This window comes from Heloderma suspectum, chromosome 4 (genome assembly GCF_057233095.1).
Source record: "Heloderma suspectum isolate Gila_16-S chromosome 4, 16-S_ref, whole genome shotgun sequence".
Lineage (NCBI taxonomy): Eukaryota > Metazoa > Chordata > Lepidosauria > Squamata > Helodermatidae > Heloderma > Heloderma suspectum.
In genome coordinates this window covers 107,621,483-107,648,285 of record NC_139461.1, presented here as the reverse complement: position 1 = coordinate 107,648,285, position 26,803 = coordinate 107,621,483, and the positions used below count along the sequence as shown (strand labels likewise).

Below are 26,803 nucleotides of genomic sequence, written 5' to 3'. Positions count from 1 at the left end.
CCCACCCTTTTGTTGACTATGAGTGCTACTCCATTTCTTCTAAGGGATTCTTGCCCACAATAGTAGATATGATGGTCACCTGAATTAAATTCGCCCATGCCTGTCCATTTGAGTTCGCTGATTCCCAAGATGTCGATGTTCAATCTTGCCATCTCATGTTTGACCACCTCCAGCTTACCTTGATTCATTGATCTGACATTCCAGGTTCCTAAACAATATTGTTCTTTACAGCATCGGATTTTCTTTTCACCGCCAGACACATCCACAGCGGAGTGTCCTTTCGGGTTTGGCCCAGCCGCTTCACTCTTTCTGGCGCTACTTGGAAATACCCTCTGCTCTTCCCCAGTAGCATATTGGACACCTTCCGACCTGAGGGGCTCATCTTCCGGCGTCATCTCTTTTAGCCTTGTGATACGTTCCATGGGGTTTTCTTGGCAAGAATACTGGAGTGGGTTGCCATTTCCTTCTCCAGTGGACCACATTTTGTCAGAACTCTCTGCCATGACCTGTCCGTCTTGGGTGGCCCTGCACGGCATAGCTTATGGCTTCACTGAGTTACGCAAGCCCCTTCGCCACAACAAGGCAGTGATCCATGAAGGGGAGAAATTTGTCTAACCCCCTTTTAAAGCCATCCAAATTGGCTACCATAATTTTAGGTAAAAATTCTGACAGTAGTCCAACCTTGTATTCAAGAATTGCATGTGGTTGAGTGAGCCGACTGGCAGAGGAATGTTGGAGAGCTCTGTCTCTCCTTGAACCCAGCATAAAAACCAAGTGGACTGCTACAGGATGGAAATCTCCTCCTCCACACCCAGCATAGCAATGCAGCACTCTGTCCCACCTCTGCCAGTCCCCACCCTGCAAGCTAGTAAAAATGTTTCAGGATACTAACGTTTGTGGTTTTATTAACTAGAATGCAGTAAGCGCAAATAAGTTTAAGTTAATCTGAGGAGAGTTAGTGGTGTTTGGCTACTGCAGCCTTCCCCTACCTGGTGCCCCCACGTTTGACTTCAACACCCATTATCTTCAGCCAGCCAATGACCAGGCTAGCCGAGGATTATGGGGGTTGCAGTCCAACACACCTGGAGGTCACCAAGTCTGGGCTACTGTTTTACGTGTAAATATCTAAAGTGAATTTTGAAGATGTGCTTTAATTATGGAATAGCAGTCATTTCAGATTTTGAATTTTATAGCCTTAAGGTGTGATAAATGGCTTATGTAGAGATAATTAATAGCAAGCTATAAGAAATGATAGTCACCATTAGGATTGGGATAATATTCAATTGGCCACCTATTATCTAGCTAAATATTCCACATAGCAGAGAATGCCATTAGGATTTTGTAGTTGCTGAGTGTATGTTAAATAGAAAACCTATTTTTATTTTATTTATCGAGTTCTATACTGTCCTTCAACATCAGTTTTTAGGGTGGTTTATAAATAGAATAATAGAACATAACCGTATGCATTGTTCCAGGAGTTCCAAATAGCTAAGAATTCTTCCATCTCTTGAACAGTGTTGGCACGCATTTACATATGCATAAAATAGTTGGCTATAAATAACTGATTACAGTACAGATTTATTTTTCATCCTTTAACTAATTTTTGTCATTGGCATAAATACCTTCTTTTGTCATAGCTCTGCTAAATTAATTCTCTAAATACTTGACTGTTGTTCAACCAATACATTGATGAAGTGTTGTTTGACCAGTGAGTTGATCAAGCTTTTTGACTGGTCAAATAGCCATTAGACAGTAAGAAAACTGGAACAGGAAACATACTTGGATAATAGCGTATGTGACATGAATAAACTGTATATGAAGTTCTTCACAGATAGGTAACTATGAATGAATTATTTCATAGGAGCTAGGTTACTCCTAGTTAAATAATTAGAGTTAGGGAAATCACAGAACATCAAGTGTTGCATTTATTGTATTATTATTGTTTATTAAAAGGGGAGAGATAGCAAGGAGCAAGAGAATGAAGACACAAAGTTCAGTACCAGCTTAAAATTGATACAAGATGGAAGAGGAATCCAATGTAGAAACTGGACAAGGGGAAAACATAGTCAAAGCAATGTGCAGAACAGATCAAATGAGCAGAAGAATTGAGAACAAATGTTTTTAAAGCGGGAGCTGGAAGACCAGAATATAGAACATTACAATGATTGAGAATCAAAGAATGAAAAGCTGTCCCTATTGCATTGGTAGAAAGAAAAGACTTATTTTAGGGATAAGAATTGAAAATGGCATGATTTAGTGATTAGATTTGAAGAAAAGGAAATAAACTGAGAAATAATCCTAGATGTAAATGTGAAGAAAGGGGAAAAAAATAACATCGTGAAAGGAGAATAAGAAAGAAGAGCCAGGAGGAAAACCAGTGGCTTTGGTTTTAGGTAGTTTTAGTAAGGGGATATCCAGTGAGGCAAGCAGAAGTACTTAGAGAAGAAGTGAGATCATGAGCAGAGAAATATAGTTGTAAGTCATTAGGGTAAAAGTGATAGTTTAGGGAAAAGACATCGATAAGGAAAGCAAGAGGAAGAATATATATGGTAAAGACATTAGACCTATATCAGGACACTGAGGGGCCCCTATATATAAAGAGGAATAAAGAGAGTAAAGGAGAGGAAGAAGAGTAAAGATGACTAAAGAAAATAGTGAAAATAATAAAAAGGTAAGACCTTAACCAAGCTAAGACAGAAACATGGAAACCGAGGGCAGTATGCAACACTGCTCTTATGCTAGTGGGAATGATGGTTAGCGCAACGGGAAGCTAATGGTTGATAGCACAACCCCCGGAAACTAGGCCGCACGAGCACTTCTGGAGTGGAACAAGTCAGTGGAGCCTATCAAGCGCCAGCTTCCTAGCAGTCGTTTTGGCTGGTAAACTCCTGTATTTCCCAGAGAAGACTAGCATGATCAACAGTGTTAAAAACTGACATGGAAGGGGCCCTGGGATTTAGCAATAACCCGCCTCACATTTATATAGCACTGCTTGAGTATCTTGCATTTCTTCTTCATGGTCTCTGTGCATCATGCAGATGGACTCTGTGCCTGTGTGGAGCCTCATTCGGAAACCTTCTATAGCTGAGGAATTTTTGGCGAGAACCCCCCACCCTCAGTCCCAGCGCACACGTCCCTAGCAGGTTCCTGCCTGTTCCCTCAGTTCTCTTTCAACCGCCATTGAGGCAGACTCTTAGGTCATCATTTGTAATTCTAGTGTATTTTTTCCAATAAAAGTAACAAGGATGGAACTGCAATTTGACTGAAACTGTCAAAAATAGAATTAGCAGAGGGGAGAGAGATGATGCAAAAAAATGCCCATTGAAAAAGTTTGAAATGGAAGGAGGAAAATAAGATACCTAGGAAATGGTATGAATTTATTTGTTTATTTAAGGCTTTTCTACCCTACTTGTCAGTCAAAAGGTTTCTTAGAGCTGCTTACATACAGTCAATAAAAACAAGACAAGGCCGTAAGCTTACAGTCTAAAGGATATGACACAAAAGGAAAAAAAGACAGGGCAGAAAGAGGAAAAAAGCAAACTCGGGCAACAATTGTCAAAATTAAATTGTCGTAATTATAATGACCAGCCAGAAATAGTTCAGGGACAGGAGGAGCCTGATGGAGCTGGTCTTTCAGTTGAGCTGATGGAATGGCACTGCTTCCCATCTTATCTCCCTCTGCTACAGAGAGTTGAGAGGATTGGTGGTGGTGTTGTTTTTTAAGAATTGAAGAGATGAGAGTATGTTCAAAGGAAGAATGTGACAGTAAGGAAAGATTCAAGATGTGACCTACAGACAGAAGAGCTTCAGGAGAAACATGAAGAGGAGTGGGATCAAGAGTTGTGGCACAAGATAAATGTAAAAGCAAGGAAAGATCAGGAAGAGATGGAATAAAGGCAACAAGGGAATGAAGAAGAAGTGGCAGAACGCAGGAGAGAGATCAGGAAGACCAACAAGAGGCCTGGGAGATGGAACATCTTATCAACAAAGGCTGGAGGAGGGCAAGAACATTAGTGAAAAGAAGATATCTGAGAATAAGAAGATAAGCTAACTTGGGACCCTGTACAATCCTCATATGTGTCTTGCCTCTGCTGAATGCCACTAGGATATGTTGCTAGAGCAGCTGAAAGATTCAGCCAAGGTTTTTCCGATTTTGATCATGTCCAGAAACATGGCCACAACTATGATGAGCCTGCTTTCACATCACACAAAACAGGCAGACCTTGTTGCAAAGTGGGTGGCAATTGAACAGCTTAGTGTAGTCCCATGCCTCAGTGCAGGCATTGGCCCAGTTCATAGATTACAATCTCAGTCGAATTAACTGTGATTTATTAAAATGGATGTTGTGCCTGGTCAGTCCCTTCCCCTCTTCCCTCCTCTGCCCCTTCTCTTGTGCACCATAATGCAACACTTCTAGGATTTGTTAAACCACAGTTCTCTGTTTATATCTGAACTAAGAAACTGTGGTTTAATGTCTGTCTGGAAACCAGGAAATGACGTTTCATGTCCTGGTTCGTAGCCGGAGATTAAAACACAGTTTCCTGGTTCAGACATAACAGGAAATCGTTTCCTAACAGAGCCCAGCAGTTTTTCATTATAGCACATAAGAGACAAGGGGAGGAAGCATGCGAATACAGCGCTTGTTCTCAGTTTAATAAACCAAGTATCATGAGACTGATATCATTATATATGAACCAGGCCATTATGTCACACAACTGCATGATGCCATGTATGCAGAATGTTTGCAGAATTCCTAGCAGAACGTTTTCATAGAACCTTGCACATAGATCTCTGAAGTCCTTTATGACTTTGCAGCATCAAGAAACCAGCTCTTTACTTGCCAAGCAATGAGGTAGTTGACTCTTATTCCTGTAAAACTACAGAAATTTGTCCTTCCAACGTTTGGAAGTTGCCCAGTTAAGATCCACAGGTTCATTCCTGGTTTTTACAGCTACCGAGGAAGGAATATTCCATCTCCATCGTTACTTTGTATCCTCATTTCTTGTTTCTAAACTAATTTAGTTACTTTTGCTTTCAGATCCGGGATCAGCAAAGCCTGCGTTCAGTTTCCTGAGCTCTAGTTCTTCTAACACACCTGTGCCAAGTGTTTCTGTTGGTGGCAGTGGCAGTGGCGGCATATTCAGTGGCAGCAGCAGCAGCAGCAGCACCTCTTCCTCAAATCCTCCACCGACTTTTTTGTTTGGGCAGGCCAGCAACACCGTGAGCAGCTCTGCGTTTGGTGATCCCTCTGACTCCGGTACATCACAGTCCTTTGGGTTTTCTCAAGAGAGCAAGCCACCAGCAACCACCTCCAGTACCAGCACCCCTGTTCCATTTCTCTTTGGTACAGTAGCCACCGCTAACAGCGCAGCTAACACTGGCTTCAGTTTTGCAGCACCTGCCACAACAGCAGCTCCTACAGGTATGCTCGAAACGTGGAGGGATTAGCTTTGTGGGTGTACATTGAAGACATTCAGCTTTCCAAATACTTGCTTTGGAAAACGCACAGAGAGCTCTGAAATACTAGTGAAATATATGAAGGCTGAATCTACAAGCTGTCAGTGGTGTGGCTGTGCATTTCCAGTAACGAATACAGAGGACTCTTGGAAATAAGATAATATGTAATATTTATACAGTGTTTTTCCAAAGCACTGAGAGAGAGAGAGAGAGAGAGAGAGAGAGAGAGAGAGAAGCTTTGCTAAGGCTACCCATTGTGTTAATGGCTGTGCTGACATTTGATTTCACAGATCATTTTCTTAAGCACAGTGCTACACCATCTGAATTAATTCTGTTGATGGGCCCCTGTGCTTCAAATGCTGCTGTAATATATTTTAATCAAGCAGTGTAAGTTCTGAAAACGCCTCCTCACCCTCTTCACTCACCCAAGTCTTTTCTGCACCCTCCTCTTCCCACCACGCTTGACCTCAACTGGCTGCCGCCTAATGTCTCCACTACATTCCCCTTGTTTCTACCTCTGCTTGCCACCACTGTTGGCTCTAATCACAGAAATGGAGTGCAGTGTTACAGCGGCTACATGTGTGTGCATTTGTTCTAGACTTTAGAAGTTCAATCAAGGGCTGCTGTCTCCCATTAAGCAGTAGTGTAATGTCCTTTAAAAAGCTTCATATGTGCACTGCTTTTTAAGCTGTAGGGAGGAGTTTACTGGGATGTGTTCCAATGCACCTGTAGGAGGGGGTATTTCTCACAATAACCCTTTGCAGAAATGGCTAATGCAAATCCACATTAGTAAAAACAGCAGGCACAGTTATTGAACATGTCAGGTATCTCCAGCATGATTAAAAAACAGCTGAAAGATATCATTAGAAACAAAAGCCTACTTTACACTAGAATCTTCTCTGACTGGTTAGATTCTTAACTATTGTGCAGTTCCCAAGTTTATCCTGCTCACTTGCTTTTCTAGGGTCCTCCTCTTCATTTGTGTTTGGCTCTGGGTCTTCAGCTCCCGCAACTGGTCCAGCATTTGGTACCAGCCAGACACCAACATTTGGTCAAAGCCAAGGATCCAGCCAACCCACAGCTCCAACCTTTGGATCACTCTCCTCATCTTCATTATTTCCTGCTGGCGCTCAGGCTGGGCCTCCAGCTTTTGGGTCTGTGTCAAGCAGTACACAGCCTCCTGTCTTTGGACAGCAAGCCAGCCAACAGCCTGGCTTTGGCTCAGGTACAGCTCCTAATTCTGGTAAGTGCAAATCCTACAGGTCTCATGCTGTAGCCTGGTGTGTTCCTATGGAAGAACTATGTTTAGATTGTTCTACCCCTTTTTTTCAATCTTCTTTTCATATTAACCTTTCTGTAGTGTCATGAGTGCCTCCTGAAATAAAATAAAAAATTTGCATGCCGAATTCTGGAAGCAAGTAACTATTTGGAAAGTTTAACATTATTAAAATCTTAGAAACCAAAACTAATTTACAGTTGTGCTTCAAATGGTATGAGTTGACTTTACTATAAATATAGTTTCCATGAAAGGTCGGGTCAGATGCTGAAACATCAATACGAGAGTTTTGTCTGTGGGGCAGTATAGAAATGTAATAAATAAATGCACTTAATATAAGTAATTTCCTAGTTTGAGAATCCCTTTTACACAGAGGCACTAACCAAGTGAATAGTTGACATAGTATTTATAAACATTAAAATGTTCCTGTTAGTCTGTGTTTAGGAATTTTTGTCTTAAAGGCAAATTGACAGTCTTGATCAAATAAAACAACAGTGGGATAGTGAACATAGGGACATGCAACATTTATATAGCGACAGAGAAACCTTGGCTGTTTAAAAAAAAAAAAAAGCACTCTGATTTAGGGATGTCCATTGTTGGGAAATACAGTTCTTTTTTGACTCGATAGAGTTCCACAGTGTGTACGACTGTATTTGCGTTTGTGAACTGAGCTGTGGGCGTTTGCCTGAACTCTGGGAATTTCTGAGCAATTTGCGCAAATTTGACCGCAATTTGCACCAGTCAGCTGTAATTGGTGCAAATTGCTCAGAAATTTCCAGAGTTTGGGGGAAACCCCTCAGCTCACAAACACAAAAATGAATTATATGCAAATTACGAAACCTATGAAATAAAGTGCACAAAATGCCTGGAAAATCCATGAACTGGCCCAACTTGCTGCAGACCACGTTGGGTGCCACAGTGGGAACCGGAACAAAGTCTGGGGGTGTGAACCTAGGAGAACTCGTTGAACTCCACGCACGCGCACACACACACACACACACCCCCCAACAGATTCCTCTGACATCCCTACTCTGGTTTGCAAGACCTATTCAGAAAACCTACTTTATTTTCATAATTTACTGTTTTCTGAAAATGCATGGCTTTATACTTTGTGAACCATTTCAACCAAAATCTCATCCAATGAGCTAATGTTTAGGATATAAGCTGTCTGATACATTGTGTAACATAGTAAGTAATACGTTTATTGCTCAATCCAATGATAGTTGCAAAAGTGTAGCATAGTGTGGAATACATTTTGAGAGAATTAGGATACAAAAAGATACATGTGCCTGTGGACTTGGACATACCCAATGTGATTTTTTTTTTACTTTTTCCATATTAGAAACTAATTATGAACTCTCCTAGTTCTCAGAAAAGGTTTTGCTGTATGTCGTTGGGAGCTCTTGCTGACGAAATATGTGGTCTTAACTGGTTTGGCGTTTTAGATGTGAAAACTAGCACATCGGTTGCTCTAAAAGACAGATGGTGCTGCTGTTGATAATTTCGGGATCCTATTCTGGAATGCAGCTATAAGTACTGAGCCAACCACTGTACTTGCCTGATAGTCCTCTGTAATCACCTATCCAGTGGTTCTTGAGAGATTAAGGTCCACTGTTTACCCTTTTAGGTCCAGTGTTCCAGTTTGGAAGTAGTACTGCTAGTTTCAACTTTACAGGCAACAGCCCAGGAGTATTTACCTTTGGTGCAGCTCCTGGTGCAACTCCGGCACAGTCTGCAGGCTCTTCTGGATTTTCATTCACCCAGCCTTCATCATTTAACCTGGGGTAAGAAGGGGTTAAGGACTTTCAGTAGATTGTCACAGTATAATCTTAAAATCCATGCTTTTTGGAGCTGTGTAATCCCACGCAGCGCTTCCGTGCACATGTTACCTTGGCATGGAAGTAATTTTCAGTAACATGCTTATCGTACCAAGCTATTAAATAGCAATGCGTAGGAAGAAAGGTGATTTGTATTAAGCGAATGTACAAATGCACTATGAATTTAAAGATCATTATAGTTGTTGCTATTACAAATGCATTAATGTTCATTTTATGCACAGAACAATGAATATTTGAAGTTGATGGCATTAAGCCTTTCAGCTCTGTCATATGCATGCTGCTATCCTTGAAGTAGAAGTTCAGATTGAGACTCCCTTAAGTGAAAGGCATAATCTCTAGAAATGATGTCCTTAATAAAAGAACTGGGAAACTAATGCCACAGGCATTTTTTACTGTGTTTTTTTCATGTTTGTTCTACAATATGAAGAAGTTTCAGACATATTCTAATTTCCTTACTTTTGATTTTTTTCCCCCCCTAAAGCAGGAATAACGGGAAAAATATATTCTCCGCATCTGGATCTTCAGTGTCTGGTCGGAAGATAAAGACGGCTGTTAGACGTAGAAAATAAAATATTAATGATTGTTACAGACAGCAACTCTCTTACCACAGCTGGTTGCCCTGCATTGTTCAATTACTGAATTGTACCTCATGCTGGGTTTAGCTGAAGCCAGGTCTGCCTAAACTCTGCTCGCTTTTTTCCTCCCCGTGTAGTTTTTTAAAAATAATTAGAGTTGGTGGCAGGGAGGATCTTGAGAGCAAAACTACTTAGAATCCAGCAGTTTTTCTTCACTGACTTGGCATGGTATGGCTATAGATATAAATATAGCCTGCACAGCGAATGGCTTCGTATAATACCTCTGTTTGCACCACTTTGTACGCTCATCTGCGTTTACTGACACCTCGGAATTGTAATTATATCAGAGAGGGGGAGTCTGTATAGAGTAGAGAATGTGGATAATGAATGGTTTCTTTACGGAGTTTGTGCTGATGATGTAAGTGTGAAGTGAGCGAGTTGCGTGTATTGTGCACTAAAATTTTCTGATAGAGGAAGAATGATCAAAGAATGGTCCATGCTAAGGACTAGTTAGATCAGTAGTACTTCATTCAATAACTAGATGCCCTTTCTATTTTCATTCTTACAGCTCCTTATCACCCGTCTCGCCTTTTCATTATTTTATTATGAAACAAATGTGTAAATACAATTCTGTTTCTCTATGTACTTTGGCATAACAAATCTGTGAACTTGAAATTTTAATTTTGTGTGTTTCAGCAAATTTTTGTTTAGTATTGTCTCAGATTTTATTATGTAAATCTCATTATTCAAAGTTGCCTAAATCCATTAAAAAACCTTTAAAATTGGGAATTCTTAAAGTGAGTTTATTGGCTTTTCTGATCCATTTTTGTTTGGACCAAAAACCAGTATTGTACAAAGTGTTAAGTATATATTTTTATATTTACGGAAATGGACTCTGGTGACTTTGGATAATAAGGAAAAGTTTAATATTAAAGCCATGTTTATTACAGTATAATTAACATGTTAAACCATGGGATAAATGCCATCAATAAAAATTATGAAATACATTTGTGTGAACTTTAATGCAGGCACGTGTCTTATCTCAAATGCATCTTTATTTAAGCAACCTTGAGCAATATAAATTAAATGTGTATTTTATGCTGTTGAAATAAGAGGGTGCCTGACTGTCCCAGCCAGAGGGCTGAGCACAATTGCCCAGAGCATTTGGCTGCACTTTAACTTGAAATCCTAAACGCCTATTAAAAACCTATAAACAGGGGACAGGAATATATTGGTTAAAATTAAGTGTTACTGCCAAGAACTCAGCAGCAAAGAAAAAGATGATCTTGAGTAATTTGATTGGCAGCCTAAGCTTGGTCAAAACAGACTCTTCTTTGGTCTTCAGAGCTGCACAGGCAGATCTGCATCTGCACAGAACCAGTTTTGGAACATCTTAGAGCTCTAGTCAGGGAGTGCCACTCATTTTCCCCTTCCACCTCAAGGGTAGATTTTTAAGCTTACATGCTTCAACGAGTTGGGTAAGCACTGTCATGCTGGGTTCTCCTCTAGCTGCTGCATTAGCAACCACTCTCCATGGTTTTTCATTATTCCCACAGGCCCCATTCCTCTCTCTTTGTCATCATCCTTGGCTCCTTCATCTGAGTCCTGCAGGAACTGGCCATTGCCTTAGAATAACACTTTTTTGCATTTAGAAAAAGCATCTAAATTGTCATTCACTTCAGATTATGGAGTAATTAGATGCATGTGATGGGAAATGTTCCTTTCTAGATAGCAGAAGGAGGGTGTTTTGCTCTCTCTCCCATTTGATAAGGAAAGCGGTGCTGATCTACCCTGTGAGGCAAAAGCTCTGTTTTCTAAACAGTTATATTTCAGGATTCACTGAGTCCCCAACATTGTTAGTTTCAGGAGCTAGGCTTTTCATTTTATTTTTCTTTCTTCCACTGCCTTTGCAAAAAGAATTGGGACAGCAGGGACTAGTGGATTCCCCAGGACCAAAGGATTCTCTCCTGCCTGATGCTGTGGATGACACAAGACCTAGGAAACAGTAACTGATGCCAGGTCAGTACTTAGCTGGATTTTGATCAGTCACCACCTCCCATTCTTGAGTGGATACAAGAGTAGTACCCTGCCTGCCTCTGTGATAGAAGTGGTGTTAAGTAACTATGCCTAGATCTCAACAGAGTAGTTTGTCATGTTTGTACTCCCTGATACAGGATCTAAGTGTTGAAGGACCATGGTGATGACCTAACACCTGTTCAGCATTTGTGCCTATTATCTAGTGGTCCTCAGTTGTTAGTTTCTACTATGTTTATAGTCCCAAAAAATATCTGAGGGAGGAGCAACAGTTGGTTTGCAATTGGTTAAGGGGTGGGATGGGCTGCAAATGAGATCTATGACCACTCCACCCAAACCCTCTCTCAGTCCAAAAGAGAATGAGAACATGTATGCTTCCAAACCATAAGTGGGTGAGCAGATTTTTAAGGCCTCTTCCCCCTGCCCCTGCTCTTTATGGAGTAAATTATTTTATTTATTATAGAAATTTCTACTGCCCTTGAATAGAAATTTCCAGGGTGGTTTACATAAAGGGAGAAACTAAAGGATGAACGCTTGATGGGGGGCAGGGCAAGGGGGCTAAAGTGGCCCTTTTCTGCAATTGCCTGTTGTGGTCTGTTAACTTCGTGAGCTTTCAACTCTTAATGCAACCTGATGGTGTTCCTGTAGACTGGCTCTTTGCAGGCATAGTAGACTCAAGAGTAATACAGCCTATCAGACTGCTTCAAGTAGGGCACAAAGACACCTGACCTTCCTGGTGGCTTCCACCTTGTGCCTACTCTTACCTTGATTGCTACTATTGCTTCCTGTCTTCATTCTTGGGGTGTGTGAGGTCTTGCAATTCCCTATAAACATGCAAATACAATGGGCTTTGTACATAGTTTAGTGTTTCTGGCTGAGCTTTTTGTCTTTTCACAATCATAAAATACTTGATCTCTGAATGTTTTCATGCAATCAATTTGAATTTGTAACCAAAATTGAACTAATCCACATCCATGTGATATGTTTTGATAGAACTTATAATAGGAAGTGTTCATGTCTTAAACTAGGACTGCACTGTTTTTCCATAGGCAGTAAAAGTATTCATGGTTAACGTTATGCTAGTCCTGTAGTCAGTTCTTCAATGTTCCAGACTTGAGAGAAGTAGATATTGATGTGCCAGCTGTAGAGTGGCTCAGAGGTCTTCTCTATGCATTCCCTCTTCAATTGCTTGCTTGCAAGAACGATACAGAAGAGCTCAGCCATAGCAAGTACATTGTGGTTTCAGATGCATGCAGTATGGCATATTCTACACCTGTTGTGGGGAGGGAGACAGGACATGCACTTCCAGACACACATGAAGACCCTTTGGAATCCCACAATAGTCATCTTATGGGAAGTGTGTACTAAGTACACTATCCAAGACAATAAGCACCTCTGAACCTTTGTCCTTCTATTCCTGTGAGAACCCTCAACCCTTTCCCAGTCTTACGGATTCTGGAATAGCACAGGAAATAGGTACTTGGCCCACTTCTTTTTAATAGGATACAGGGTGTCAGGCTAGAGAGAGGATTTTTTAAAATTGTCTCAGTAATCTGCCTCTATAGCATTTTTATCCTGCCCTTTAGCCAAAAAGGCTCGGGGAGGGGGGTGTTTACAAAGATGAAGACAGTTCCTGCCTGCAGGCTTACTCTAAAAAACAACACAAAAGGAAAGGGGATTGGGAGGGAGGAGGAAAAAACATTCAGGCACTAGATTCTTGGTTGCAAAGTTCAGCAGGTCATGGAGACGGGAAGGGCTGCTGCTCCCTCTCCCTGATGGCCTCAGCAGTGACTGTTGTTGCAGGAGGGGCTCGGAGCTGGAGCTGTCTCCAAGCACAATGGAGGAGTGCCTGACTGCTGGTTTTTCAGCTGTTGACTGATAGCCCATGCTCATCCAGTGATAGAGCAGGCTTCTATAACCTAGTACCCTCCAGATGTTTTGGACTACAATTCCCAGCATTCCTGACTATTAGCCATGCTGGCTTGGGCTGATGGGAGTTGAAGTCCACAAAACATCTGAAGAGTGCCAGGCTGGGGAAGGCTGAGGTACAGGAGACTCTATTTGTCTAAGATAGCCCATGTTCATTTAGTGGTAGAGGGTTTAGGGCTGCTTTCCCCAGCCCTCAGCATTTTAAAACCATATGGCTGGGGGGCAGGGGGGAGATGGGTCCAGAGAGTGGAAAAGGTGTTACTTTTCTTTCCTTCCACCCAAATTCTAATTCCCTCCGCCAACCTCCTGTTTCCTTTCCCTACTTGCACTGACACCTCCAACATTGCATAGATCCTGTAAGCTCAAATGTCTTTGTCAAGCAGTTTTGGAGGATTTTGAAAATTGTTTTAAAATTACAAATGTATATACCTAAAATACTAGAATTCTCCTGAATATATAAACCATTAGCTTATTTTTTGGTGGTACCCTTGTTTCACCTCCAAACTGATACACACTCAGCCACCAGGCTTCGCTGTCAGAATGGTGATATGCAGAGAACAGTTGAAATTCAGTTTGAGGAAAATCCTGCAGAATTTAGAGCATGATGTTCTTGGAACAGGGTTCCTACTCATTCTCTTTTCCATGTGGTTCAGATCCAACAAGTCGGCTGCTTATAGCTGTAATGCCTTTGCTGGGGATGGTGGATAAAGTTAGGGAGGAGCTGAGAGAATCCTGTGGAAATGTAAGAAGCTAAACTGCTCTTGGTATCTATACTCACCAGATACTCTAAAGTGAGTACCTTCACCAGCAGGCTGCCTTTAGACAACAGCTGCTTCAGCCTTTGATTCACTGGAGGGGGACTGCAGTCTTCGGGAGAGGGGAGTAGTACTGCCCTCGTGCAGGCTGGCAAACCAGATACCCACCAGGATACTTCACTGCTTATTTATATGGGATTTTCAGTTGGGACTTCTGCTGCTTGTGTGTTCTTCATTCTTGCCAGTGTGGGGATAGGACTAGTGTGCCCCTGGACACCTTTCTTGACACCCGAGGTGACCAGCCCCTCCTTTTTAACTGTTATTTTTTTAAAGATTTAACAAAATTTCTTACTAGTAGCTGGGACTGCCTCAAAGCAAAGTGAGGGCCTTCAGCCATTGCCATATTCATTTACCATGAATGCCTCTGAGCCACGCGTGGGGCTCAGTGAGATTCTTCGGAAACTAAGCCAGCAGGCAGCTGCAGGCTGCCCCTTCCCTCTTGTAGTGTGACAACACACCAGCATGAAAGGGAAAAGGGGACTTCTGTGTGGTAAGCTGCAGCAGGGGGTCTAAAGACAGTAGCAAGGGCTAGGAAAGGCAGTGGTAAGCCTGCTGGGGGGTCACGGAAGCCAGCAGGGAGAGGGGAGAGCAGCAGGAAACCACCACGAGCTGGGGGAGCTAGTTGTTAAGCAACCTGGGCGTCGGGGAGGGTTGTGTGCTTATATGTCTGAATGGATGGCGGCTACATTTTTAGGAAGAAAGTTTATGGGATTTCTAGAGAGATTCTGAAAGTGGTTTTTCATGTGCTTGCAGCAAGGAAAGAGGGATGGTGGATACATGAGGAAGGGTGCAAGAGACAGAATGTGGATGAATAGAAGATGGATGACTGTGAGATCATGCACGCATCTGTGGGTGGTGAGCTGGAGAGTGTGAAAGAGAAAGGCGATGTGGGTGGGGGGAGAATGAGTTGGCTGGCAGAGTAGGGGAAGCAGTATGCCTTCTGCGAAATATGTTTGTTGATGCTGAAAACTGGGTTCAAACAAGTTGTTTAGCATGGTGGGGTTCAGACCACCACCTCTGCCTTGTGTGCAGTCTTTTGGGCAGGTTCTTTGTGACTAGCTATGCCTCTTACAGCAGCCACTTCGTGGTGGTATCCCAGGAGTTTTTGAAATAATCAAATGCACCCACAGGCCCTGTGTTAGTGTTTTGGAGTTGCTACTTCTTGTTTTAGTAGTTTGAATATAAGTAAGTCTTAAGAGATGCTGCTTTGTGAGATGCATGTCAGACTGGCACAGCCTTAAAAGGACAGTGGGATGAGCATCCCAGAGAGCAATATATCTTCTTGCTCTCTGGGATGCTCAGAGGGCATCAGTTTTGGATTAAAATCTTGTACTGAGAAATTTTAGAAATTCTTTAATTAAAATCTATAATTCAAGTGGTACTTACAGATACCTGGGTGATGTGTTAAATAGTCTGAGCAAATCCACAGGACACTTGAATACAGAGGTTTTTGTTTAAAAACAAAAAAGCAACAAATACGCATGAAGGAAGCACATATTCTGTAAAGCTGTGATTGTAAAACAGCTTGTAAGGGCTTTAGTTTTGTACAACTGGGATTTTCTTGAGTCTCTCAACTTTTTGTTCGTTCAACAACTTTGTTTCTGTTGCATTATATTATATTATATTATATCAATCTCATCTGTGCAGAGGAAGTCATACTGCAGATCATTTTCAGATATTTAGGTTAATTTCTATACATGGTATAAGCAATTATACAGTCAACTGTTCTAAATGCTAGTCTGATTCATTTCTATGCTAGTATAGAACTGCTGTTCATCATAATCACATTTTTGAGTAATCCAAGCAGTTTGTGGTCTCTATGTTCTGCAGGTGATCTTTACTACAAAATATTTATTATAAACGTTTGCCAAAAGTGCAGAAACATAGCCTTCAGTTGTTACGGAGAACTGTGTGCAAAATATGCCTTACATGTCTCAATACTGGGCAAAGGAGGAAGTGTAGGCATAAAAGCTTAATATTAATACATAAAAATAAATCATGCAAAATATGCTTTATTCAGTAAGTATAATTTAAGTTATCTAGGCACACAACCATATAAAGTGAAAGTATCCTTATTTAGATTTGTTTATCAAACGTTGCACAAATTCCCTGTATTGCTTTAGCAACAGTAACTGGCTGTTTTTTTAAAAAAACCCTATTTTGTTACAAAATGACACCAAACACTATGCTTACACCAAGCTTATTTTGGCTCTCATTAAATATAACTGAAACAAAACTTTAAAAAATTGCACCAGTTTAAGTTTTCTGTGCTTGTTACAAGAACCGCTTAAGTCTTTATGAAAATCTATGTAAGAGCTTATGGGATGGGGGAGAGATATCAGATATTTCATCATCTATCCAAAGCAATGATTAAAATTGTAATCATTTCAATTCTCTATAGTAGTACTGCCAGAGCGTCCAATATTTACCTATTAATACCAGTATTACTTGCCTCCCATGGTATCTGACATGTTCAGTGATTTGTATTATGTTCAAGATATCCACATCATGCAAGACATTTAACACAATGTTTACAGAAAACTTTTGAGTGTTAAAATAATACAATGCTTGTGTAAGCAATTCATGATAAGGCTTTTATAAAGTGGCAAACCCTTAGCAGTCCACCAAAATAGGAGTATACAACTTTGTAGTATAGTTTCCCTCACAAACACTGTAATCCCTTTGGTTACCTCCAGTAATGACAACAGTCTAGGTGTTAATAAAAAATAAATCTACATTCTGATATAGGACCCAAACTGTAGAACTAATATTCCTCATACAGTCCACTTTTACTGTAAAACTGCCAATATCTTTTGAAGATAACTAGTTTTCTTGCTCAGTTCAAATACTCTCAAATTAAACCAGTGCCATTTCCCACCAATGTTTATAGAACTGCTTGAAAAAGAATGTTCAATGTCTTCATTGGCACTGTTCTGGAGTGAGATTCTGTAATCCAACAAGACGTCATCAAGATTTCATCAGCACGTTTGAACAGTAGAATCAAGGCTTTCTTGGGTATCATCTGACACTATGTCTTTTTACCACAATTGTCCCCGCTACAATATCATAGGCGGTTCGGTTATGCTGAAAGAACAGCAGGGTAATAAATGCAGGAAAGAAGGAAGCAATAGAAAAATTCTTGATCAAAGCTCGTATTGTAGATCTGGAAGGAAAAGAAATATAGCATTGCTGCAGTTTGCTGTCTAGACTGGAGAATGTTGAGCACTGGTACAAAATTGCTATAGCACTGTCATACCAAAAAACAAATTATTCTCAGATTACTACACTACTGAGAACCAACATGCACATGTCAGCTTTCATTAAGACATTTTTTATTTTATTTTTGCTCTCATAATCAAGGATATTATTCCTAGTTTGAAGTATTCACCCTTTCCATACCCACATTTGCCTTTCACACTAGTTTACTGTTACACAACTTTAATTTTATGCTTTACTATGCTCTTCTGTCATTCATTAAACACCTTTTTGCACAGCTTTCAGTGGTAAAGCACAAATTGCGACACAGCATTATATATGGTTCAGAGGCTATAGTAATTATGTTAATACTGCTGAATTACTTCTTGATTAATTGTAGCCAATCCGATCACATAGGGAAAGCTCAGAGTAGAGTAGAAATTGATTAACGGCAAACACAGGTAATGGTATTTCGAATGGAACTGCCAGAGTTGAAGTAGGAACACCCCAGAAAGTCAGGGGAGGGGGCGGAGGAGAGATATACCTATTGCTCATAGCACCTTCTATGATATGCCTCAGTGGTGAACTAGTAAAAGTCAAGGTAATATGTATGAAGAAAATATGTTAGAAAAGAAGGTGATTTGTCCAATTCTTCCCATTGTTATGCCCACTTTAAACAAAATATATCACTTAAGTTTACAGGGCAATAGGTACTAAGGAAGATGAGTCAGATCAGATTAAGTGACTGTTATAGTGGCCTTCTGCCTTGGAAGAGTACTACTAATAACATGGTTTAGGATCATTCCTTCCTTTTGATCAGAGCAGAGCATAGATTCTTGAATAGTTATTCAGAACAAGAGAGGGGAGGGTCATAGATGAGAAACCCATTTCTCCATTTTATACACATTCTTCCTTTCAAGAACCACTTGTTATTGTTACCTAAAAAATTCAAGACAATTCAGAGAGTCAGAAATAACTATTTTTTTCTTTGGGAAATATGTCCCTCCTTCCCCTCCAAGAAAGCAAGAAGACTGAGTTATCAAGTTAAAATGTTGGGCTAGCATTACTACAAAAATGAAATAAATTCTGCCTGATGCTTTAAAGTGCACTCCTATGCAGGTGTAGACAGAAAAGTCCTACAACTCCCAGCATTCCCCAGTCAGCCATGCTGGGAGTTGTAGGGCTTTTTTTGTCTAAACTTGCATAGGATTGCGCCCTTATTGCTTTTACAGTCTTTGTGGTGCTCTTTTATAACCAACTCTGTTTACTGTTGGTTTATTTAGTTTTTTTAAGCCTCTGTACTGAGTTTAATTAGGTTTTACACTGCCCTGGAAATTAGGTTTGAGAGGAGGAAGAAAAATGCTTTAAATAAAATTAATCCCAAACTCAATGCAGCAGAGAAGAAAATATCAATTTACACAATATTACCAGGAAAAAAATGATGAACCTATATTGGCACAGACACCAGTGATACAAACAAGTTAACTTACGTTGTCATGCTCACATTAGAGGATGGAATCACTAACACACGACTTGGTGCAATAAGTACAGACGTATCGCATGTCACGACTCGAAGGCCAAGCAGAAATTTCCCAGGGGTTGCTCCACCTGCTCCCCAAATACATATAATCTGAAAGAAGAGGCAATTTTGAATTGGTCACCAGCGAACATGTTATACCTCATGTGACACTACAATAATGACACTATCATGATGCAACTGGAACAACAGACATACATATCTCGTGTAACAATTCCACTGGGGTGGAATGGTTAACCTGCAGCCTACTCCTGATGACTAAATGACCAAGACATCAAGAACAAAGCTTGTTCCTATCAACATAGCTTTACACTGGTTCTGTCAGAATGTAATAGAACCTTGGGAACTCATATATAGATACCATTTTTTAATGTCTTAGCAATATTTATATACTACCTCATTTGAAACAAATCACAAAGCGGTTTACAAAAGAATAAAGATCAAACAAAACAAAAACCACACACACATACTATCATGATAATATCATGAGGATGGTACAAAGATGGCTCATGACTGGGGGGAAGCCAAAGTAAACATACGTTTTCAATAAAAACCAGTGTTGATGCCTGATATAAAACAGAGGAGAGCTCATACCAGATGTCAATGACTTTTCTGAACACTCCTCAATATTTATGGTTAATTTGTGTCATAATCTTTTAAGTTAACTAAACGTTAAGGCATACATTCTTAAAATAACAGGTCACTATTCAGTTAAATGTTCAAGGAAAATCTCTACAGTGGATTTCCTACTGACTGCAAAGTTAGGGATACCTCATAGAAGCAGACTAGCAATCTGTAGATAAGGGCCACAATCATCATTTTCTGCAAATCTTCCATGGAAGTATCTTCATCTATTTCCTCTATAATGTAGTGCATGGCAAACTTGGAGATATCCCTGCATTAAACATTGCATTTTAGTAAGATAAGCACTTTGCAGACTTCTAACAGACAGTATCACCGTAAAATATAGACTCCTTTATTCCTGACAGAAAAGTATTCAGCTGATGGATTCATTTTAAGTGCAGAGAATTCAATAGCAAATAGTGTTAACAAACTGCATTTAGATTTCAACAAGTCCCAGCTGTTTAGATAAGACAAACTACAACTGGATACTACTTACTCTTGCAATAATTTCAGCTTAAAGCAGGAAATGTATACTCATTTCACATTTCAAAAGCTACTCCCTTTCATTAAAAAAAAACCCTGCGGCATGATTCTATATCTACAGAGTAAAGAGAGCTAGTATATGTAGGAATTCCCAGGATGAATCCTTCCCATCATGAAGTCACTGGATAGCCTTAGGCAAGTCAACTACTCTCAGCTTCAGCCCCACATCAGCAACATGGGGATAATAATACCCAACCTCCTCAAGGTTGCAGTAAGGGTTATAACATGATAATTGATATTTCAATGTGTATACAAATATGATGATGATTAAGCAAATAACCTATCTCAACATTTTATATCAACCAATATAACATCAACCAAGCTGGATGATTAACAGAATATACCAGGTTAAAAATACATTAAGAGAAGCTAACAATTATTTCATAATTTAAAAGGGAAGTTTACCAATATTTGCCAAATACATTTCTCTATGTAAAGAATATTCATGGTTAAGTTTCTAGTCATAACACCCAAGGACTGTTGTGCTGTTCAGTCATTGACATTAGCACCTGCTCAGCCTCAAAGCAGGACTCCAGGCAGACATACCATTGAGGAATGGGGTATCAGTTTGTGAAGAGAGTCCCTTATGTAAATGTATATCAAATACATAAAATCAAGTTGTTATTCACTTTTGTTATACTTCTTACCATATACACACAGGCCTAAGTCTCACTGAGGCAGTAAACCAGCATTTGAGCTATTCCACTTGGGGACTCATATGACAGAATGTTCTATGGGGGGAAAATACTATTACACTAAAAGTCTAGCATTGTCAGGGAGAAGACTAGACTAAGCCTTCTGTTAACATCTAGTTTTTGATTTTCAGAGATTAAAGGTGCAATCCTATGCATGTTTAGACAGAGAAAATGTTGGCTGGGGTATGCTGGGAGTTGTAGGCATTTTTTCTGTCTAAACATGCATAGGATTGCACCCTTATTTATTTTGGTATGGAAGAGCATTCAATCACATGAACCCCACCTGCAATCTGAAGTGGAACAGCCTGAGCACAGATTTACTACCTCACTGAGAACTATGCGTATGGGCTGTTTAGAAGCAGAGAAGTGAAACCTGTTATAGTCACATTATGTATCATATAACTTACTTTATTCCACTAAGGTGCATAATACTCAAAATTATGGTTGCCTTGATAAAGAAAAGAATAAAAAAATCCACCATCTCTGCCATAAATCTGTGGGCCAAGGATGGAATAATATATTCACGACCTGTTTAAAACAAAAAACAGATTATTCAGTACTATAATACACTTGAATGCAAAATGAAGAGCCTGAAAAAAGCCTATACAATGTATCAGTTTATTATAATCTCAGTTTATTAGATATTATTTCACTTTAAATACTAAATTCCAGCCATCTACAACTGATGCAACATTACTGTCATCGGCATCATGCTAAAAAGATGGGGGCATAACTAGAAACCACAACAGACTGAATGGATTTTTGTTTAAACACATTGTATTAATTGTGTAACCCTACGGCACAATCTTGTCCCTCCAGAAGTGGAATGCAAGGTGCAGAGGGGCTCCACGTAGGACTGTATTATAACCATCTTCTGTGCCATGCTGTACTGACACAGGGCCATTCACAGGCAGCTGAGACCATCCCACAGCTCACCTGAAGCATCTAGTAGCTCTCCAAGCTGACCCTGTTCCAAGCATCCTGCATGCCAGGATCCTAGGCAGGGCTAGACCATCAGATGCTGTAAGGGAAGGACCAGGAGAGTCTCACCAATCCAAGAAGGTCTGGTGTTACTGCAATCCACTATAACAGCAGTAGCGTAACTAATTCCAGGATAGCATGGCACAAGAGAAGCCAGTGACAATGCAGGCCTATGTGGTGTCTCAAATAATCTAAAACATGCCATGGATTATTTGAGGGTTGCTTAATCCTCAAACAACCCCTGCTATATTTACCTCTAATCCTCAAAAGAACCCCTGTCATGTTTACCCAACATGACAAGCCATGGCAAACTGGACACTCATGGGTGCCATGCAAAAATAGCACCTGTGGGTGCCCGGCCCACCATGACGGACCGTTTGGTAAATTAAGCCATGGTGGGCTGTCATGTTGCGCGAACCAGATCAGTGTGTTGAGTTCAACTGCATTTTAATAAGGAATGTTATTTCCACTTTAGAAGCCACATTAATTCTTCATTGTCACTTTGGAGAATGTTATTTTTCTTCAGAACTCTAAGAAGTATCTAAAATTGGCTACTTGCTTTTAACATTTGATGTGGTAGAAATGTACTTACTGTACAATGGGCACAATCTTATGTACGTTTAGACAGAAAAAAGACCTAAACTCCAAGCATTCCCCTGCCAACCATGCCGGCTGATGAATGCTAGGAGTAGTAGGGCTTTTTTCTGTCAAAATATGTATAGGATTGCACCCTAAGACACTATAGGTTTTCTAGAAGCATCTCACTAGCAACTGCTGAAAACAGACTGCTGAATTTGTGAGACTTTGATTGGGTCCAGCAAGGCTCTGCTTAAGAAGAGTTGAAATGTTTTTGCCTTATACTGATAATATAAAGAGTTACTGATGGACCAATTAGAGCCTTGCTATACTAATGAAATATTCCAGATAGCGTTGCTTTAAAAGGAGATCCGTTAATATGGAAACTGTTCCTAGAGTACTTTGGTGAAAACTAGTAAGGTCTTTCACATTTCCAACCATGGATTATTTACTGTAAGCCACATAATTATTTTAAATTGTGTATTAAAAAGTAGAGAAATCCAATACCTCTATTTCAGGGATACTGCTGAGTATCAAAATATTGAAAACTGAAAATGGGAAGGTTTATTATGAGGAAAGTGCATGGGAAAGTGGGTTAGGTCAGAAAACAAAGAAAGGGAAGATTTAAATTTGTTTAATGAATTTCTCTGCTATCTTTGTGGAAGATTAAAAATTGAATAATTAAAAGAGCAGAACAGCTACTCTTTCTCCACTCTTACCTCATTGTAATTTAGATAGATTACAGTTTCCCCAGCTGATGCATCCTTCCATACCCACTTCGCCAAACATTTCCAGAAGAGCAGCCATATTAGGCTGCAGTCCTATACCCACTTCCCAGTGGAACTTACTTCTGAGTAGACATGTATAGGGTTGCACTGTCAGTCTGTTGCAGTAGAGTAACTGTGGCATTCCTGCCAACTTAACGGTGAGCATACCTCTTCAATAAGGCCTTTCCCACAGCAGGCAACACCTTCCTCTACACACAGTAACACTACCACTATGACCTTTACCTCAGGTCCAACACCTTTATTTCATGAGATGTGAGGACACACTGGCTTTTATTCTAAGCTGCATTATTCCCTTTATTACTTTACCCTTTTGTAGCTACAAGCCGTAGGCATAGGATTTTATAAAATAAATAGTTATTAATTACAGCTTTAATATGTTAAACAGAAAATAAGTAACTTTTAAAGGTTCTATATATCTATATCTCCCCAGACATACACCTATTTTCCACTTCAGTCCTATACATACAAATCCTAGTCAGTCTCTAGCTCTTCACAGTCAGTCTCTTCACAAACCCTATCCAAACCCTAACCGTTCCCTATCCCTCTCTCTTCCCAAGCTCTACCTACATCCCTATCTGAACTACACAGCATAATTACCCTCGTCGGGCATGGCTTGTCATGACATCCAAACCCGATGAAAGTGAGTGGCTGGAGTGTTTTACAAACCACCTTGAAAACCATGGCTTGTTCTGCTGTTTCAGGCTGGTTTTTAAACTACCGCAGCCAGATGTCTCAAGAACCTGTGCCTGGCAAGGGTAATTATGTTAATTAGACAGCTTGTAACCAGCATGTGCAGGAAGAGGAAAAAAGCCACCAGGGTTTACTTCCCCTCCACGACTGTGCGAACCTGCCCACTGACCAGGTTTGTATAATCACAACACGCCACTGCAGTTTAAACAAGCCATAGAGGCTTGTTGTGAGCTGCAGCACATACCTGGTGCAATATGCATAATCACCGCCCAGCCACAGCATATTGTGTCATCTGAACCCAGGTGGCATGGCTTGCTGGAGGGTTAAACAACCCTCAAATTACAACAGCCCAGGGGCTATTGAGGGTTGTTTAACCCCACAACAAGCCGTGCTGCCCGGGGTTGGATGACACAACAAGCCTTCCATAAATCACATCTGGCATGTGCCGCAGCTCACAACAAGCTACCACGGCTTGTTTTGATTGTGGAAACTGACCCTCTGTGTAGCAAATTCAGGGCAGGGGTGGCCCTAGACTAGCTGCCAGAAACTGATGCCCTAGGCGAACTATGCAATCAGCACCCCCAACCCCCCAGGGCAGTTCTAGGCTGAGGTTTTTGGTAAACTGGGAAACATTTCCCCCCTATTTTCCATTTAATGTTTTTAAAGCATATTTAAACAATCATAATTATTTGGTTTTTTTCATCTGTCCGTCCCTCCATCCAGTGTTTCTGAGATCAGATAGAGACACAAAATTTCCATTTTTACTTGTATTTTTTCCTCAAATTTGGCGCCCCGCTTAACTTGGCACCTTAGGCCGCCACCTCGTTCGGCTATATGGATGGGCTGCCCCTGATCCCGGGGGCTGAAGAGGCTGCCCTGGGAAGGAGGGGGCAGAGAAGTCCACTTGCACCAGCGCGGGGGACCTAACGTAAATCTGGATCCAACCCCACTACCTTTACCCAACGGATACCCCCCGCGAAGCCTGCAAGGCACTCCATCCCTAGGAGCAACCTACCCTCCCACCCTGCCATGCTCACCCAGGGTTGTTATCGCTTACCCGGGCAGTACCCCCACCCACCGCCTAATCTCGTAAACACCCCCACGGTGACCCGGCCCCCGCTCCTAACCCGTCAGCCCCGGGGCCGCCTACCCCACCCTACGAGTAACGGCTGCTCACCTGCCGGCCGGCCGGGGCCCCGCGGCGAGCCGGCGGGGGCGGGGCCCGCGCGTGCGGCGAAGGGCGCGCGCCTGGCCGGCGGCTGTTGCCAAGCCGAGGCCGCGCGGGCGGGCGCGGGGCTGGCCTCGGGGGGGGCAGCAGGCGGGGTCGCGAGGAGGCAGTAACAGGGGCCGCCGCCACCGCCGTAGTAATAGGCGCCGGGGGGCGGGCCAGAAGCAGAGGCCGTCGCGGCTCCGGCCATGAGCGCGGCCAGGCTGCTCTGCCAGCTCAGGTACCCGCAGTACGAGTCCCAAAGCCACTGGTGCACGCGCCGCGAGTACTCTCCCGCACTGAGCGCCTCCGAGCCGGCGGCTGCGGCGCCTTCTTCGTCAGGGCCGCCGCGGGCCTCCATGGCCCCGGCCCAAAGGCCTTCGCCGCCGCGCCTGTCACTGCCTGCGGCCCGCGCTGCGCAGGCGCAGGCCCGTCCCGCTCCCGCGCTGCGTGCCGTCTTTCTCTCTCCTGACAAGACAGGCCGGACGCAACTCCAGCGCGTGACGCGGACGTCACTAAGGCGGAGGGGCGGGGAGAGGGAAGAGGCCCGGCCAAGGACCGCGCCGGGCTGCACCACCGCATAAGGACGGCCGCTTCCCCGACCTGTGCCAAGTGGTATCGCCCAGCGCGGTCGCGGCCCAATACTTAGGTTCTCCCCGCCGCCGCCCGCCGCAAAGTGGTGAAGAGAAGCGGGGAGCGGAGCCGCAAGGAAGGAGGCGGGCGTGAACGTGCCCCTGTCGTCCAGTCAGTTCCTTGCGCTGAGGCGGGATTCTCTGTAATTTCAATCCCTTATCCCAGACTTCTCGGCTTGCTGGCGGGGGGTGGTGGGGTTGTAGTCCAGCGCATCCGGAGGGGACCAGGATAAATGCGTCAGTCTTTAAGGTGCCGCAAGACTTTCCCTTGTTTTCACCGCAATAGACTAACACGGCTGCCCCTCTGGGAAATACCCACTGAGGTTTGTAAGACTCTCTCTTTTGTCCACACACCCAGATTAGCTGAAGCAAACCAGAATCTCTTCCACGGGAACAAATCTGCCCCCAGTACTAACCTCAAGCACAGGGGGGAAGCAATCTCAGCTAGTGCAGAATGCAGCAGCTATGGCTGAGGCGCTTTACCTCTTATGCCTGTGCTAAAGGATCTACACTGGCTGCCGGTCAGAGCTTGGTTTAAGGTGTTGGTATTAGTATACAAGCTGGTTTGAAACTCAACATTAACAAAACGAAGATCGTGGCATCTGGCCCCATCACTTCCCGGCATATGGAAGGGGAAGAAATGGAAGCAGTGACAGATTTTACTTTCTTGGGCTCCAAGATCACCGCAGACGGTGACTGTAGCCATGACATTAAAAGACGCTTGCTCCTTGGGAGGAAAGCGATGGCCACCCTAGACAGCATAGTAAGAAGCAGAGACATCACCTTGCCGACAAAGGTCCGTCTAATCAAAGCTATGGTTTTCCCAGTAGTAATGTATGGCTGTGAGAGCTGGACTCTAAGGAAGGCTGAGCGCCGAAGAATTGATGCTTTCGAACTGTGGTGCTGGAGAAGACTCTTAAGAGTGCCCTGGACTGCAAGGAGGTCAAATCAGTCCATCCTAAAGGAAATCAACCCTGAGTGCTCATTGGAAGGACAGATACTGAAGCTGAAGCTGAAATATTTTGGCCACCTAATGCGAAGAGAAAACTCTCTGGAAAAGACCCTGATGCTGGGAAAGACTGAAGGCAAAAGGAGAAGGGGATGGCAGAAGATGAGATGGCTAGATAGCATCACCGATGCAATGCTTATGGACTTGAGCACGCTCTGGGAGAGAGCGCAGGACAGGAAGGCCTGGCGTGCTATGGTCCATGGGGTCACGAAGAGTCGGACACGACTGAACGACTGAACAACAACAACATTAGTATACAAAGCCCTATACTACTCAGGACCAGGTAACCTCAAAGAACATCTATACCAAACTCCCAGGCCACTACATTCTTCAGAGCAGGCCCTGTTGTCCAGGCTTCGGCCTACAGATTTCCATTTAGCAGCAACATGGAAATAGGCCTTC

At 42.2% G+C, this 26,803-nt stretch overlaps 2 protein-coding genes across 9 annotated transcripts in view; one reads left to right on the top strand and one right to left on the bottom strand.

Moving 5' to 3' along the window:
- NUP153 (nucleoporin 153) overlaps positions 1–12,254 on the top strand; it is a 58,516-nt gene extending 46,262 nt beyond the window's left edge. For 4 of the 8 annotated variants that reach the window (XM_084850282.1, XM_084850278.1, XM_084850281.1 and 1 more), the window contains exons 19-22: positions 5,039–5,422; positions 6,422–6,700; positions 8,361–8,517; positions 9,056–12,254. In XM_084850282.1, the coding sequence (XP_084706408.1) occupies positions 5,039–5,422; positions 6,422–6,700; positions 8,361–8,517; positions 9,056–9,140 (905 nt within the window). In that variant the 3' untranslated portion in view covers positions 9,141–12,254. Of the gene's footprint in view, positions 1–5,038; positions 5,423–6,421; positions 6,701–8,360; positions 8,518–9,052 lie in introns of all 8 variants that reach the window. The other 4 variants (XM_084850280.1, XM_084850277.1, XM_084850279.1 and 1 more) reach the window with 1 other exon arrangement.
- Positions 12,255–15,920: 3,666 nt separating this feature from the next.
- On the bottom strand, positions 15,921–25,160 carry FAM8A1 (family with sequence similarity 8 member A1). The gene is made up of 5 exons (XM_084850303.1): positions 24,731–25,160; positions 20,926–21,046; positions 19,428–19,551; positions 18,610–18,749; positions 15,921–17,087 (listed from the first exon to the last, which is right to left on the bottom strand). Exons 1-5 carry the CDS (start codon positions 25,119–25,121, stop codon positions 16,943–16,945), a joined length of 921 nt encoding a protein of 306 aa, XP_084706429.1. The 5' UTR covers positions 25,122–25,160; the 3' UTR covers positions 15,921–16,942.
- Positions 25,161–26,803: the final 1,643 nt, after the last annotated feature.